This window comes from Oncorhynchus mykiss, unplaced genomic scaffold (assembly GCF_013265735.2).
Source record: "Oncorhynchus mykiss isolate Arlee unplaced genomic scaffold, USDA_OmykA_1.1 un_scaffold_235, whole genome shotgun sequence".
Taxonomy (NCBI): Eukaryota; Metazoa; Chordata; class Actinopteri; order Salmoniformes; family Salmonidae; genus Oncorhynchus; species Oncorhynchus mykiss.
Genome location: NW_023493701.1, coordinates 432,501 through 450,000, shown reverse-complemented (window position 1 = coordinate 450,000; position 17,500 = coordinate 432,501). Strand labels below are relative to the sequence as shown.

The 17,500-nt window shown below is 49.1% G+C and overlaps 1 protein-coding gene across 1 annotated transcript in view; it reads left to right on the top strand.

Moving 5' to 3' along the window:
* The window catches only part of LOC110512656 (protein sidekick-2-like), a gene marked incomplete at its 5' end in the record, with an annotated part of 75,587 nt that overhangs the window by 4,175 nt on the left and 53,912 nt on the right, over positions 1 to 17,500 (top strand). The window contains 8 exons of the mRNA XM_036973362.1: positions 11,129 to 11,269; positions 11,472 to 11,653; positions 12,466 to 12,581; positions 12,826 to 13,021; positions 14,337 to 14,435; positions 16,197 to 16,388; positions 16,912 to 17,033; positions 17,283 to 17,392. Of these exons, the coding sequence (XP_036829257.1) occupies positions 11,129 to 11,269; positions 11,472 to 11,653; positions 12,466 to 12,581; positions 12,826 to 13,021; positions 14,337 to 14,435; positions 16,197 to 16,388; positions 16,912 to 17,033; positions 17,283 to 17,392 (1,158 nt within the window). The remainder of the gene's footprint in view (positions 1 to 11,128; positions 11,270 to 11,471; positions 11,654 to 12,465; positions 12,582 to 12,825; positions 13,022 to 14,336; positions 14,436 to 16,196; positions 16,389 to 16,911; positions 17,034 to 17,282; positions 17,393 to 17,500) is intronic.

Here is a 17,500-nt window from a genome sequence, read left to right as displayed (position 1 = left end):
CTACTACACACCCTCAGAGACACACTAACTACTACACACCCTCAGAGACACACTAACTACTACACACCCTCAGATACATACTAACTACTACACACACCCTCAGAGACATACTAACTACTACACACACCCTCAGAGACATACTAACTACTACACACCCTCAGAGACACACTAACTACTACACACCCTCAGAGACATACTAACTACTACACACACCCTCAGAGACATACTAACTACTACACACCCTCAGAGACACACTAACTACTACACACCCTCAGAGACACACTAACTACTACACACCCTCAGAGACACACTAACTACTGCACACCCTCAGAGACATACTAACTACTACACACCCTCAGAGACACACTAACTACTACACACCCTCAGAGACATACTAACTACTACACACACCCTCAGAGACATACTAACTACTACACACCCTCAGAGACACACTAACTACTACACACCCTCAGAGACACACTAACTACTGCACACCCTCAGAAACACACTAACTACTACACACCCTCAGAGACACACTAACTACTACACACCCTCAGAGACACACTAACTACTACACACCCTCAGATACATACTAACTACTACACACACCCTCAGAGACATACTAACTACTACACACACCCTCAGAGACATACTAACTACTACACACCCTCAGAGACACACTAACTACTACACACCCTCAGAGACATACTAACTACTACACACACCCTCAGAGACATACTAACTACTACACACCCTCAGAGACACACTAACTACTACACACCCTCAGAGACACACTAACTACTACACACCCTCAGAGACACACTAACTACTACACACCCTCAGAGACATACTAACTACTACACACCCTCAGAGACATACTAACTACTACACACCCTCAGAGACATACTAACTACTACACACCCTCAGAGACATACTAACTACTACACACCCTCAGAGACACACTAACTACTACACACCCTCAGAGACACACTAACTACTACACACCCTCAGAGACACACTAACTACTACACACCCTCAGAGACATACTAACTACTACACACCCTCAGATACATACTAACTACTACACACACCCTCAGAGACATACTAACTACTACACACACCCTCAGAGACATACTAACTACTACACACCCTCAGAGACATACTAACTACTACACACCCTCAGAGACACACTAACTACTACACACCCTCAGAGACACACTAACTACTACACACCCTCAGAGACATACTAACTACACACACCCTCAGAGGCATACTAACTACTACACACCCTCAGAGACATACTAACTACTACACACCCTCAGATAGATACTAACTACTACACACACCCTCAGAGACATACTAACTACTACACACCCTCAGAGACATACTAACTACTACACACCCTCAGAGACACACTAACTACTACACACCCTCAGAGACATACTAACTACACACACCCTCAGAGGCATACTAACTACTACACACCCTCAGAGACATACTAACTACTACACACCCTCAGATAGATACTAACTACTACACACACCCTCAGAGACATACTTACTACTACACACACCCTCAGAGACACACTAACTGCTACACACCCTCGGAGACATACTAACTACTACACACCCTCAGAGACACACTAACTACTACACACCCTCAGAGACACACTAACTACTACACACCCTCAGATACACACTAACTACTACACACACCCTCAGAGACATACTAACTACTACACACCCTCAGAGACATACTAACTACTACACACCCTCAGAGACACACTAACTACTACACACCCTCAGAGACATACTAACTACTACACACACCCTCAGAGACATACTAACTACTACACACCCTCAGAGACATACTAACTACTACACACCCTCAGATAGATACTAACTACTACACACACCCTCAGAGACATACTAACTACTACACACACCCTCAGAGACACACTAACTGCTACACACCCTCAGAGACATACTAACTACTACACACCCTCAGAGACACACTAACTACTACACACCCTCAGAGACATACTAACTACACACACCCTCAGAGGCATACTAACTACTACACACCCTCAGAGACATACTAACTACTACACACCCTCAGATAGATACTAACTACTACACACACCCTCAGAGACATACTAACTACTACACACCCTCAGAGACATACTAACTACTACACACCCTCAGAGACACACTAACTACTACACACCCTCAGAGACATACTAACTACACACACCCTCAGAGGCATACTAACTACTACACACCCTCAGAGACATACTAACTACTACACACCCTCAGATAGATACTAACTACTACACACACCCTCAGAGACATACTAACTACTACACACACCCTCAGAGACACACTAACTGCTACACACCCTCAGAGACATACTAACTACTACACACCCTCAGAGACACACTAACTACTACACACCCTCAGAGACACACTAACTACTACACACCCTCAGATACATACTAACTACTACACACACCCTCAGAGACATACTAACTACTACACACACCCTCAGAGACATACTAACTACTACACACCCTCAGAGACACACTAACTACTACACACCCTCAGAGACATACTAACTACTACACACACCCTCAGAGACATACTAACTACTACACACCCTCAGAGACATACTAACTACTACACACCCTCAGATAGATACTAACTACTACACACACCCTCAGAGACATACTAACTACTACACACACCCTCAGAGACACACTAACTGCTACACACCCTCAGAGACATACTAACTACTACACACCCTCAGAGACACACTAACTACTACACACCCTCAGAGACACACTAACTACTACACACCCTCAGAGACACACTAACTACTACACACCCTCAGAGACATACTAACTACTACACACCCTCAGAGACACACTAACTACTACACACCCTCAGAGACATACTAACTACTACACACACCCTCAGAGACATACTAACTACTACACACCCTCAGAGACACACTAACTACTACACACCCTCAGAGACACACTAACTACTACACACCCTCAGAAACACACTAACTACTACACACCCTCAGAGACACACTAACTACTACACACCCTCAGAGACACACTAACTACTACACACCCTCAGATACATACTAACTACTACACACACCCTCAGAGACATACTAACTACTACACACACCCTCAGAGACATACTAACTACTACACACCCTCAGAGACACACTAACTACTACACACCCTCAGAGACATACTAACTACTACACACACCCTCAGAGACATACTAACTACTACACACCCTCAGAGACACACTAACTACTACACACCCTCAGAGACACACTAACTACTACACACCCTCAGAGACACACTAACTACTACACACCCTCAGAGACATACTAACTACTACACACCCTCAGAGACATACTAACTACTACACACCCTCAGAGACATACTAACTACTACACACCCTCAGAGACATACTAACTACTACACACCCTCAGAGACACACTAACTACTACACACCCTCAGAGACACACTAACTACTACACACCCTCAGAGACACACTAACTACTACACACCCTCAGAGACATACTAACTACTACACACCCTCAGATACATACTAACTACTACACACACCCTCAGAGACATACTAACTACTACACACACCCTCAGAGACATACTAACTACTACACACCCTCAGAGACATAATAACTACTACACACCCTCAGAGACACACTAACTACTACACACCCTCAGATACATACTAACTACTACACACACCCTCAGAGACATACTAACTACTACACACACCCTCAGAGACATACGAACTACTACACACACCCTCAGAGACATACTAACTACTACACACCCTCAGAGACATACTAACTACTACACACACCCTCAGAGACATACTAACTACTACACACACCCTCAGAGACACACTAACTACTACACACCCTCAGAGACACACTAACTACTACACACCCTCAGAGACACACTAACTACTACACACCCTCAGAGACACATTAACTACTACACACACCCTCAGAGACACATTAACTACTACAACCCCTCCCTGCTTTCTTCCTCCCTTCCTCTTATCTGTCTGGCTGTCCATCCATCCCTCTTTCTACCTGTCTCCCCCCCACATTCTCCTGATCCTAAACACTGTGTTGTCCCCCCCCCCCCCCCCCACACTCTCCTGATCCTAAACACTGTGCTGTCTCCCTCCCACATTCTCCTGATCCTAAACTCTGTGCTGTCTCCCCCCCCCCACACTCTCCTGATCCTAAACACTGTGCTGTCTCCCCCCCCACACTCTCCTGATCCTAAACACTGTGCTGTCTCCCCCACACACTCTCCTGATCCTAAACACTGTGCTGTCTCCCCCCCACATTCTCCTGATCCTAAACACTGTGCTGTCTCCCCCCATACTCTCCTGATCCTAAACACTGTCTGTCTCCTCCCACACTCTCCTGATCCTAAACACTGTGCTGTCTCCCCCCCACACTCTCCTGATCCTAAACACTGTGCTGTCTCCCCCCCACACTCTCCTGATCCTAAACACTGTGCTGTCTCCCCCCACACTCTCCTGATCCTAAACACTGTGCTGTCTCCCCCCCACACTCTCCTGATCCTAAACACTGTGCTGTCTCCCCCCCCCCCCCACATTCTCCTGATCCTAAACACTGTGCTGTCTCCCCCCCCCCCCCCCATTCTCCTGATCCTAAACACTGTGCTGTCTCCCTCCCACATTCTCCTGATCCTAAACACTGTGCTGTCTCCCCCCCACATTCTCCTGATCCTAAACACTGTGCTGTCTCCCCCCCCCATTCTCCTGATCCTAAACACTGTGCTGTCTCCCCCCCACACTCTCCTGATCCTAAACACTGTGCTGTCTCCCCCCACACTCTCCTGATCCTAAACACTGTGCTGTCTCCCTCCCACACTCTCCTGATCCTAAACACTGTGCTGTCTCCCCCCCCCCATTCTCCTGATCCTAAACACTGTGCTGTCTCCCTCCCACATTCTCCTGATCCTAAACACTGTGCTGTCTCCCCCCCACATTCTCCTTATCCTAAACACTGTGCTGTCTCCCCCCCCCCCCATTCTCCTGATCCTAAACACTGTGCTGTCTCCCCCTCACACTCTCCTGATCCTAAACACTGTGCTGTCTCCCCCCCACACTCTCCTGATCCTAAACACTGTGCTGTCTCCCCCCACACTCTCCTGATCCTAAACATTGTGCTGTCTCCCCCCCACATTCTCCTTATCCTAAACACTGTGCTGTCTCCCCCCCATACTCTCCTGATCCTAAACACTGTCTGTCTCCTCCCCACACTCTCCTGATCCTAAACACTGTCTGTCTCCTCCCCACACTCTCCTGATCCTAAACACTGTGCTGTCTCCCCCCCACACTCTCCTGATCCTAAACACTGTGCTGTCCCCCCCACACTCTCCTGATCCTAAACACTGTGCTGTCTCCCCCCACACTCTCCTGATCCTAAACACTGTGCTGTCTCCCCCCACACTCTCCTGATCCTAAACACTGTGCTGTCTCCCCCCCACACTCTCCTGATCCTAAACACTGTGCTGTCTCCCCCCCCCCACATTCTCCTGATCCTAAACACTGTGCTGCCCCCCCCCCCATTCTCCTGATCCTAAACACTGTGCTGTCTCCCTCCCACATTCTCCTGATCCTAAACACTGTGCTGTCTCCCCCCCACATTCTCCTGATCCTAAACACTGTGCTGTCTCCCCCCCCCATTCTCCTGATCCTAAACACTGTGCTGTCTCCCCCCCACACTCTCCTGATCCTAAACACTGTGCTGTCTCCCCCCCCACACACTCTCCTGATCCTAAACACTGTGCTGTCCCCCCCCCACATTCTCCTGATCCTAAACACTGTGCTGTCTCCCCCCACACTCTCCTGATCCTAAACACTGTGCTGTCTCCCCCCACACACACTCTCCTGATCCTAAACACTGTGCTGCCCCCCCCCCCACATTCTCCTGATCCTAAACACTGTGCTGTCTCCCCCCACATTCTCCTGATCCTAAACACTGTGCTGTCTCCCCCCCCCCCACACTCTCCTGATCCTAAACACTGTGCTGTCTCCCCCCCACACTTTCCTGATCCTAAACACTGTGCTGTCTCCCCCCCACACACTCTCCTGATCCTAAACACTGTGCTGTCCCCCCCACATTCTCCTGATCCTAAACACTGTGCTGTCCCCCCCACATTCTCCTGATCCTAAACACTGTGCTGTCTCCCCCCACATTCTCCTGATCCTAATCACTGTGCTGTCTCCCCCCCACACACTCTCCTGATCCTAAACACTGTGCTGTCTCCCCCCACATTCTCCTGATCCTAAACACTGTGCTGTCTCCCCCCACACTCTCCTGATCCTAAACACTGTGCTGTCTCACCCCCCACACTCTCCTGATCCTAAACACTGTGCTGTCTCCCCCCCACACACTCTCCTGATCCTAAACACTGTGCTGTCCCCCCCCCCACACTCTCCTGATCCTAAACACTGTGCTGTCTCCCCCCCACACACTCTCCTGATCCTAAACACTGTGCTGTCTCCCCCCCCACACTCTCCTGATCCTAAACACTGTGCTGTCTCCCCCCCACACACTCTCCTGATGCTAAACACTGTGCTGTCTCCCCCTCACACACTCTCCTGATCCTAAACACTGTGCTGTCTCCTCCCCACACTCTCCTGATCCTAAACACTGTGCTGTCTCCCCCCCACACTCTCCTGATCCTAAACACTGTGCTGTCTCCCCCCCACACACTCTCCTGATCCTAAACACTGTGCTGCCCCCCCCCCCCCACACACACTCTCCTGATCCTAAACACTGTGCTGTCCCCCCCCACACTCTCCTGATCCTAAACACTGTGCTGCCCCCCTCCCCCCCACACTCTCCTGATCCTAAACACTGTGGTTTCTCCTTTACCCTCATTCTCCTGATCCTAAACACTGTGCTGTCCCCCCACACACTCTCCTGATCCTAAACACTGTGGTTTCTCCTTCACCCTCATTCTCCTGATCCTAAACACTGTGCTGTCTCCCCCCCACACACTCTCCTGATGCTAAACACTGTGCTGTCTCCCCCTCACACACTCTCCTGATCCTAAACACTGTGCTGTCTCCTCCCCACACTCTCCTGATCCTAAACACTGTGCTGTCTCCCCCCCACACTCTCCTGATCCTAAACACTGTGCTGTCTCCCCCCCACACACTCTCCTGATCCTAAACACTGTGCTGCCCCCCCCCCCCCCCCCCACACACTCTCCTGATCCTAAACACTGTGCTGTCCCCCCCCACACTCTCCTGATCCTAAACACTGTGCTGCCCCCCCCCCCCACACTCTCCTGATCCTAAACACTGTGGTTTCTCCTTTACCCTCATTCTAATGATCCTAAACACTGTGCTGTCCCCCCACACACTCTCCTGATCCTAAACACTGTGGTTTCTCCTTCACCCTCATTCTCCTGATCCTAAACACTGTGCTGTCCCCCCACACACTCTCCTGATCCTAAACACTGTGCTTTCTCCTTCACCCTCATTCTCCTGATCCTAAACACTGTGCTGTCCCCCCACACACTCTCCTGATCCTAAACACTGTGCTTTCTCCTTCACCCTCATTCTCCTGATCCTAAACACTGTGCTGTCCCCCCACACACTCTCCTGATCCTAAACACTGTGCTTTCTCCTTCACCCTCATTCTCCTGATCCTAAACACTGTGCTGTCCCCCCACACACTCTCCTGATCCTAAACACTGTGCTGTCTCCCCCCCACACACTCTCCTGATCCTAAACACTGTGCTGTCCCCCCCACATTCTCCTGATCCTAAACACTGTGCTGTCCCCCCCACACTCTCCTTATCCTAAACACTGTGCTGTCTCCCCCCCACACATTCTCCTGATCCTAAACACTGTGCTGTCCCCCCCACACTCTCCTGATCCTAAACACTGTGCTGTCTCCCCCCACACACTCTCCTGATCCTAAACACTGTGCTGTCCCCCCCACACTCTCCTGATCCTAAACACTGTGCTGTCTCCCCCCCACACTCTCCTGATCCTAAACACTGTGCTGTCCCCCCCACACTCTCCTGATCCTAAACACTGTGCTGTCTCCCCCCCACACTCTCCTGATCCTAAACACTGTGCTGTCTCCCCCCCCACATTCTCCTGATCCTAAACACTGTGCTGTCCCCCCCACACTCTCCTGATCCTAAACACTGTGCTGTCTCCCCCCCACACTCTCCTGATCCTAAACACTGTGCTGTCTCCCCCCCACACACTCTCCTGATCCTAAACACTGTGCTGTCCCCCCACACTCTCCTGATCCTAAACACTGTGCTGTCCCCCCACACACTCTCCTGATCCTAAACACTGTGCTGTCCCCCCCACACTCTCCTGATCCTAAACACTGTGCTGTCCCCCCCACACTCTCCTGATCCTAAACACTGTGCTGTCCCCCCCACACTCTCCTGATCCTAAACACTGTGCTGTCCCCCCCACACTCTCCTGATCCTAAACACTGTGCTGTCCCCCCACACACTCTCCTGATCCTAAACACTGTGCTGTCTCCCCCCACATTCTCCTGATCCTAAACACTGTGCTGTCTCCCCCCACACTCTCCTGATCCTAAACACTGTGCTGTCTCACCCCCACACACTCTCCTGATCCTAAACACTGTGCTGTCTCCCCCCCACACACTCTCCTGATCCTAAACACTGTGCTGTCCCCCCCCCCCCACACTCTCCTGATCCTAAACACTGTGCTGTCTCCCCCCCACACACTCTCCTGATCCTAAACACTGTGCTGTCTCCCCCCCCACACTCTCCTGATCCTAAACACTGTGCTGTCTCCCCCCCACACACTCTCCTGATGCTAAACACTGTGCTGTCTCCCCCTCACACACTCTCCTGATCCTAAACACTGTGCTGTCTCCTCCCCACACTCTCCTGATCCTAAACACTGTGCTGTCTCCCCCCCACACTCTCCTGATCCTAAACACTGTGCTGTCTCCCCCCCACACAATCTCCTGATCCTAAACACTGTGCTGCCCCCCCCCACACACACACTCTCCTGATCCTAAACACTGTGCTGTCCCCCCCCCACACTCTCCTGATCCTAAACACTGTGCTGTCCCCCCACACACTCTCCTGATCCTAAACACTGTGCTGTCTCCCCCCCACACACTCTCCTGATCCTAAACACTGTGCTGTCCCCCCCACATTCTCCTGATCCTAAACACTGTGCTGTCTCCCCCCCACACACTCTCCTGATCCTAAACACTGTGCTGTCTCCCCCCCCCCACATTCTCCTGATCCTAAACACTGTGCTGTCCCCCCCACACTCTCCTTATCCTAAACACTGTGCTGTCTCCCCCCCACACACTCTCCTGATCCTAAACACTGTGCTGTCCCCCCCACACTCTCCTGATCCTAAACACTGTGCCGTCTCCCCCCCCACACTCTCCTGATCCTAAACACTGTGCTGTCCCCCCCACACTCTCCTGATCCTAAACACTGTGCTGTCTCCCCCCCACACTCTCCTGATCCTAAACACTGTGCTGTCTCCCCCCCCACATTCTCCTGATCCTAAACACTGTGCTGTCCCCCCCACACTCTCCTGATCCTAAACACTGTGCTGTCTCCCCCCCACACTCTCCTGATCCTAAACACTGTGCTGTCTCCCCCCCACACACTCTCCTGATCCTAAACACTGTGCTGTCCCCCCCACACTCTCCTGATCCTAAACACTGTGCTGTCCCCCCACACACTCTCCTGATCCTAAACACTGTGCTGTCCCCCCCACACTCTCCTGATCCTAAACACTGTGCTGTCCCCCCCACACTCTCCTGATCCTAAACACTGTGCTGTCCCCCCCCACACTCTCCTGATCCTAAACGCTGTGCTGTCCCCCCCCCCCCCCACACTCTCCTGATCCTAAACACTGTGCTGTCCCCCCCACATTCTCCTGATCCTAAACACTGTGCTGTCTCCTTCACCCTCATTCTGTCTCTCAATTCAATTCATTTCAATGGGCTTTATTGGCAAGGGAAACATATTTTTACATTTCCCAAAGAATAAAGACATTGCAAATGTCATATTATAACTATTTACAGTGTTATAGCAATGTGCAAATAGTTCAAGTTCATAGGCTAAATTAAGTATTTCTCTCTCTCTCTCTCTCTCTCTCTCTCTCTCTCTCTCCCTATCTCTCTCTCTCTCTCTCTCTCTCTCTGCCTCTCTCTCTCTCTCCCTATCTCACTCTCTCTCTCTCTCTCTCTCTGTCTCTCTCTGCCTCTCTCTCTCTCTCTCTCTCTCTCTCTGCCTCTCTCTCTCTCTCCCTTTCTCTCTCTCTCTCTCTCTCTCTCTCTCTCTCTCTGCCTCTCTCTCTCTCTCTCTCTCTCTCTCTCTGCCTCTCTCTCTCTCTCCCTATCTCACTCTCTCTCTCTCTCTCTCTCTCTCTCTCTGCCTCTCTCTCTCTGCCTCTATCTCTGCTCCCGAACAGCACTTCTCTGTTTCTATGCACAGAAGAGAAATTGAGATGTCAACTTAAATGAAGTCTCAGTGGAATCCTTCAGTGGTGTTAGTCTGCTTCGCCTGCAGATGCGTCCCAAACGGCTCGCTTTTCCCTTTACAGTGTACTACATTTTACCAGGACCTATAGGGCTCCACTGTACTCTAAATGGACTACAGAGTCAGTTGGGACGCAGTCCATGACTTCTTTGATGGTAGCTGAGCTGAAGAGACCGCTCTCTGAGGGAGAGATATCACAGAGCCTTTTACTGTGGCATAGAAACAGACAGCCCTTAGTTGGATAGATCAGTGACAATGGTCTGACCAACTCTGCTTTGTGCTGCCTTTACACACACACACACACACATACACACACACACACACACACACACACACACACACACACACACACACACACACACACACACACACTAATGGTTACATAACGAAAAGACATGGAAATATTCAGAAACACTTGTTAATTCATGCCATTTTTCTCTCTCCCCTATCTCTCTCCCCTCTCTCTCCCTCCCTCTCTCCCCTATCTCTCTCTCCCTCCCTCTCTCCCACCAGACTCTCTCTACCAGAGGAGCCCCCCAGTGCCCCTCCTCAGACGGTGATTGCCAGTGGTCGTACCAACCAGTCCATCATGATCCAGTGGCAACCACCCCCGGAGAGCCACCAGAATGGACCGCTCCAGGGATACATCATCAGGTGAGACACAGAGCGGATTGTTCCAGGTTGAAGATGGAAGGGGGTCAATGACATTCATCTTGGTTATTAACCTGTATAACACCACTTGGGTCATGGTCACAATCCTATTGTCTTCCTCCTCCCCTTCCATCTCTTTTCACCCTCACTTTCCCCTTTCTGCACTGTCTAACCATCCCTCCCCCCCCCCCCCCCCTCCTCCTAGGTACTGTCTGTCAGGACTACCAGTGGACTGTCAGATGAAGAACATCACCAGGCCAGACCAGAATAACCTACTCCTGGAGGACCTCATCATCTGGACTAACTATGAGATGGAGGTGGCAGCCTACAACAGGGCTGGGAGGGGTACCTACAGCCACAAGGTTACAGAGTGGACCCTGCAGGGAGGTGAGGATGGATGACGCCCATGTCACAGTCACATGGTTAGACACAGTTCTCCAGCTTTAAGGGTTGAGAAGGGACGTACTTCTCTTAGCTCTCTGTGGAACATAGAACCACAACTAGCCCACGCCGTGCCAGAAGCTCCTCTGCAGCTTCTGTTTACAGAAGTGACAGTGCAGAGATGCTCAGATGTCCTTTCAGCAAACATTGACTCAAGCGCCCTCTCTGTCTCTCTCTGTCTCTCTCTCTCTCTCTCTCTGTCTCTCTCTCTCTGTCTCTCCCTCCCTCTCTCTGTCTCTCTCTGTCTCTCCTCTCTCTCTCTCTGTCTCTCCCTCCCTCTCTCTCTCTCTCCCTCCCTCTCTCTCTCTTTCTGTCTCTCTCTCTGTCTCTCCCTCCCTCTCTCTGTCTCTCTCTCTCTCTCTCTCTGTCTCTCTCTCGTATCTCTCTCTCTCTCTCTCGTATCTCTCTCTCTCTCGTATCTCCCTCTCTCTCTCTGTCTCTCTCTCTCCCTCTCTCTCTCTCTCTCTCTCTCTGTCTCTCTCTCTCTCTGTCTCTCCCTCCCTCTCTCTGTCTCTCTCTCTCTCTCTCTCTGTCTCTGTCTCTCCCTCCCTCTCTCTCTCTCTCTCTCTCTCGTATCTCTCTCTCTCTCTCTCGTATCTCTCTCTCTCTCGTATCTCCCTCTCTCTCTCTCTGTCTCTCTCCCTCTCTGTCTCTCCCTCCCTCTCTCTCTCTCTCTCTCTCATATCTCTCTCTCTCTCTCTCTCTCTCTCTCTCTCGTATCTCTCTCTCTCTCGTATCTCCCTCCATCTCTCTGCCAGTCCCCACTGTCCCACCAGGTAATGTCCAGGCTGAGCCATTCAACTCCTCTACAGTCAGGCTGACCTGGTCAGCTCCTAGCCCTCAGTTCATCAATGGCATCAACCAGGGATACAAGGTGGGCAACAGAGAGCAGAGACCTTTACCAGAGACAAACATTCTTATTGGATGTGCAGTAGAACGACCTCTTCTGTAAATACATTTCTGTACTGTCCTACACTGCCCTCTAGTGGTTATGATAAGAACTGCATTATCCAGCATTAGACGTACCAGTGCCACAACAGATCACTATAAACCAGCTGCAGTGTTTTGTTGTCTTTTCTCTTATGACATTTTTAAACTATCCCTCCGTCTGTTTCCAGCTGTTGGCGTGGGAGGCGGGTCAAGAGGAGGATGTTACCATGGTGACAGTGAGACCTAACTTCCAGGACAGCGTGCATGTGGGCTACGTGACTGGACTGAAGAAGTTCACAGAGTACTACACCTCTGTCCTGTGTTTCACTACACCTGGAGACGGCCCTCGCAGCCCGCCTCACAGACTACGCACTCACGAAGACAGTGAGTACCACAGTCACATAACTATACAAAACCTGTAGGCACTCACGAAGACAGCGAGTACCACAGTAACATACCTATACCAAACCTGTAGGCACTCACGAAGACAGCGAGTACCACAGTAACATAACTATACCAAACCTGTAGGCACTCACGAAGACATCGAGTACCACAGTCACATAACTATACCAAACCTGTAGGCACTCACGAAGACACTGTCTCACAGGCACAGACAAAAGCAATTCTGTTTCCACATGATTCTATCGACCCGAAGGCCCCGGACTGTACTGTGTTGGCTCAGATATTCTTTGTCTGCGTAACTGGGCCAGCGCAGTACAGCTCAGTCTGTCACAAATTGGCCCAGGTAAAAAAAGGGTATTGCAAACTATACACTACTGTAAAGTATATGGTACTACTGTAAAGTATATGAAACTACTGTAAAGTATATGGTACTACTGCAAAGTATATGGTACTACTGTAAAGTATATGGTACTACTGTAAAGTATATGATACTACTGCAAAGTATATGGTACTATTGTAAAGTATATGGTACTACTGTAAGTATATGAAACTACTGCAAAGTATATGGTAATACTGTAAAGTATATGGTACTACTGTAAAGTATATGATACTACTGCAAAGTATATGGTACTACTGTAAAGTGTATGGTACTACTGTAAAGCATATGATACTACTGCAAAGTATATGGTACTACTGTAAAGTATATGGTACTACTGTAAAGTATATGGTACTACTGCAAAGTATATGGTACTACTGTAAAGTGTATGATACCACTGTAAAGTATATGTTATAACTGTAAAGTATATGGTACTACTGCAAAGTATATGAAACTACTGTAAAGTATATGGTACTACTGTAAAGTATAGGATACTACTGTAAAGTATATGGTACTACTCTAAAGTATATGGTACTACTTTAAAGTATATGGTACTACAGTAAAGTATATGGTACTACTGTAAAGTATATGGTACTACTGTAAAGTATATGGTACTACTGTAAAGTATATGGTACTACTGTAAAGTATATGATACTACTGTAAAGTATATGGTACTACTCTAAAGTATATGGTACTACTTTAAAGTATATGGTACTACAGTAAAGTATATGGTACTACTGTAAAGTATATGGTACTACTCTAAAGTATACGATACTTGTGCACTAAACATACTGAACACTCACGGTATAGTCCTTGTGTGTGTGTGTGTGTGTGTGTGTGTGTGTGTGTGTGTGTGTGTGTGTGTGTGTGTGTGTGTGTGTGTGTGTGTGTGTGTGTGTGTGTGTGTGTGTGTGTGTCCAGAGCCTGGTGCCGTTGGTCACCTGAGCTTTACAGAGATCCTGGACACATCTCTGAAGGTCAGCTGGAAAGATCCCAACGAGAAGAATGGAGTCCTCACAGGTACTGTACCTAGTATAGTATAGTATCTAACCCTAATCCTCTCTGGAAAGACCCCAACAAGAAGAATGGAGTCCTCACAGGTACTGTACCTAGTATAGTATAGTATCTAACCCTAACCCTCTCTGGAAAGACCCCAACTAGAAGATCAGGTCCTCACAGGTACTGTACCTAGTATAGTTTAGTATCTAACCCTAACCCTCTCTGGAAAGACCCCAACAAGAAGAATGGAGTCCTCACGGGTACTGTACCTAGTATAGTAGAGTATCTAACCCTAACTTCTCTGGAGAGACCCCAACTAGAAGAATGGAGTCCTCACGGGTACTGTACCTAGTATAGTAGAGTATCTAACCCTAACCCTCTCTGGAAAGACCCCAACAAGAAGAATGGAGTCCTCACGGGTACTGTACCTAGTATAGTATAGTATCTAACCCTAACCCTCTCTGGAAAGACCCAAACTAGAAGATCAGAGTCCTCACAGATGACCAGGCCTACTGTAGTCATGGTCTATGGTTGACCCTGTTTGTTGGACAGGGGCAACCAAACAGGGTACTGTGGTAGCTAAAGAATCCATTTCTGTGCAAATGGCCAATAAAGATCTATTTTATTCTATTCTATTCACTTCTATAGGGAAAGGGGGATACCTAGTCAGTTGTATTCTAGTCTCGTTATGTCCTCTGTATCAGTCTAACCAGCTGTGATGTCCCTCTCCTACAGTATTATACTGTAGTTTGTTCACATGTCCTCTGTATCAGTCTAACCAGCTGTGATGTCCCTCTCCTACAGTATTGTACTATAGTCTGTTCATATGTCCTCTGTATCAGTCTAACCAGCTGTGATGTCCCTCTCCTACAGTATTGTACTATAGTCTGTTCATATGTCCTCTGTATCAGTCTAACCAGCTGTGATGTCCCTCTCCTACAGTATTGTACTATAGTCTGTTCATATGTCCTCTGTATCAGTCTAACCAGCTGTGATGTCCCTCTCCTACAGTATTGTACTATAGTCTGTTCATATGTCCTCTGTATCAGTCTAACCAGCTGTGATGTCCCTCTCCTACAGTATTGTACTATAGTCTGTTCATATGTCCTCTGTATCAGTCTAACCAGCTGTGATGTCCCTCTCCTACAGTATTGTACTATAGTCTGTTCATATGTCCTCTGTATCAGTCTAACCAGCTGTGATGTCCCTCTCCTACAGTATTGTACTGTATGTAGTCTGTTCATATGTCCTCTGTATCAGTCTAACCAGCTGTGATGTCCCTCTCCTACAGTATTATACTATAGTCTGTTCATATGTCCTCTGTATCAGTCTAACCAGCTGTGATGTCCCTCTCCTACAGTATTGTACTATAGTCTGTTCATATGTCCTCTGTATCAGTCTAACCAGCTGTGATGTCCCTCTCCTACAGTATTGTACTATAGTCTGTTCATATGTCCTCTGTATCAGTCTAACCAGCTGTGATGTCCCTCTCCTACAGTATTGTACTATAGTCTGTTCATATGTCCTCTGTATCAGTCTAACCAGCTGTGATGTCCCTCTCCTACAGTATTGTACTGTATGTAGTCTGTTCATATGTCCTCTGTATCAGTCTAACCAGCTGTGATGTCCCTCTCCTACAGTATTGTACTATAGTCTGTTCATATGTCCTCTGTATCAGTCTAACGAGCGGTGATGTCCCTCTCCTACAGTATTGTACTGTATGTAGTCTGTTCATATGTCCTCTGTATCAGTCTAACCAGCTGTGATGTCCCTCTCCTACAGGCTACCGTATCTCGTGGGAGGAGTTTAACCGGACCAACACCCGGGTCACCCACTACCTCCCTAACCTGACCCAGGAGTACCGAGTCACCGGGCTGACCGCCCTCACCACTTACACCATCCAGGTGGCCGGGATGACCTCCAAGGGACAGGGTCAACTCTCTTCTTCTACAATATCATCTGGAGTTCCCCCAGGTTAGTACCTCCCCCTAACCCTCCCCCAGGTTAGTACCTCCCCCTAACTCTACCCCCAGGTTAGTACCTCCCCCTAACTCTACCCCCAGGTTAGTACCTCCTCCTAACCCTACCCCCAGGTTAGTACCTCCCCCTAACCCTCCCCCAGGTTAGTATCTCCCCCTAACCCTCCCCCAGGTCAGTACCTCCCCCAACCCTACCCCCAGTCCCTTAACCCTAACCCAGTCCCCTAACCCCAGCCATTCCCTAACCCCAGCTAGTGACAGTCTCACCTTTTCCCTCCAAATGGTGTGACTCACTGTGTCTCTCCTCCTTTATCTCCATCTCTGATCTCACTGTCCCTCCTCCTTTATCTCCGTCCCTGATCTCATTGTGTCCCTCCTCCTCATTGTGTCCCTCCTCCTTTATCTCTGTCCCTGATCTCATTGTGTCCCTCCTCCTTTATCTCTGTCCCTGATCTCACTGTCCCTCCTCCTTTATCTCTGTCCCTGATCTCATTTTGTCTTTCCTCCTCCCTATACAGAGATGCCGGGCCCGCCAACCAACATAGCCATCTCCAACATCGGCCCCCGCTCTGTGGCCCTGCAGTTTAAACCTGGCTATGACGGCAAGACGTCCATCTCACGCTGGCAGGTTGAGGCACAGGTGAGAGACACATCCATCAATCAATAAATCATAGTCTCTCTCTCTCTCTCTCTCTCTCTCTCTCTCTCTCTCTCTCTCTTTCTCTCTTTCTCTCTCTCTTGCTCTCTCTCTCCCTTGCTCGCTCTCTCTTTCTCTCTCCCTCTTCCCCCTCAAAACCTTCATCTCCCCCCTCTCTCTCTTTTTCCTACACTCTCAACCCCCCCTCGTTATACCCCCCTCATTATACCCACCTCATTATACCCTCTGTAGATTGGTATAATCGGGGAGAATGAGGAGTGGGTGATGGTCCACCAGTTGCCCAACGAGCCTGATGCCCGCTCCCTGGAGGTCCTGGACCTGAACCCCTACACCTCCTATAGGTACAGTACAACATCACTAGTACAACATCACTAGTACAGCTACAACGAGCCTGATGCCCGCTCCCTGGAGGTCCTGGACCTGAACCCCTACACCCTCCTATAGGTACA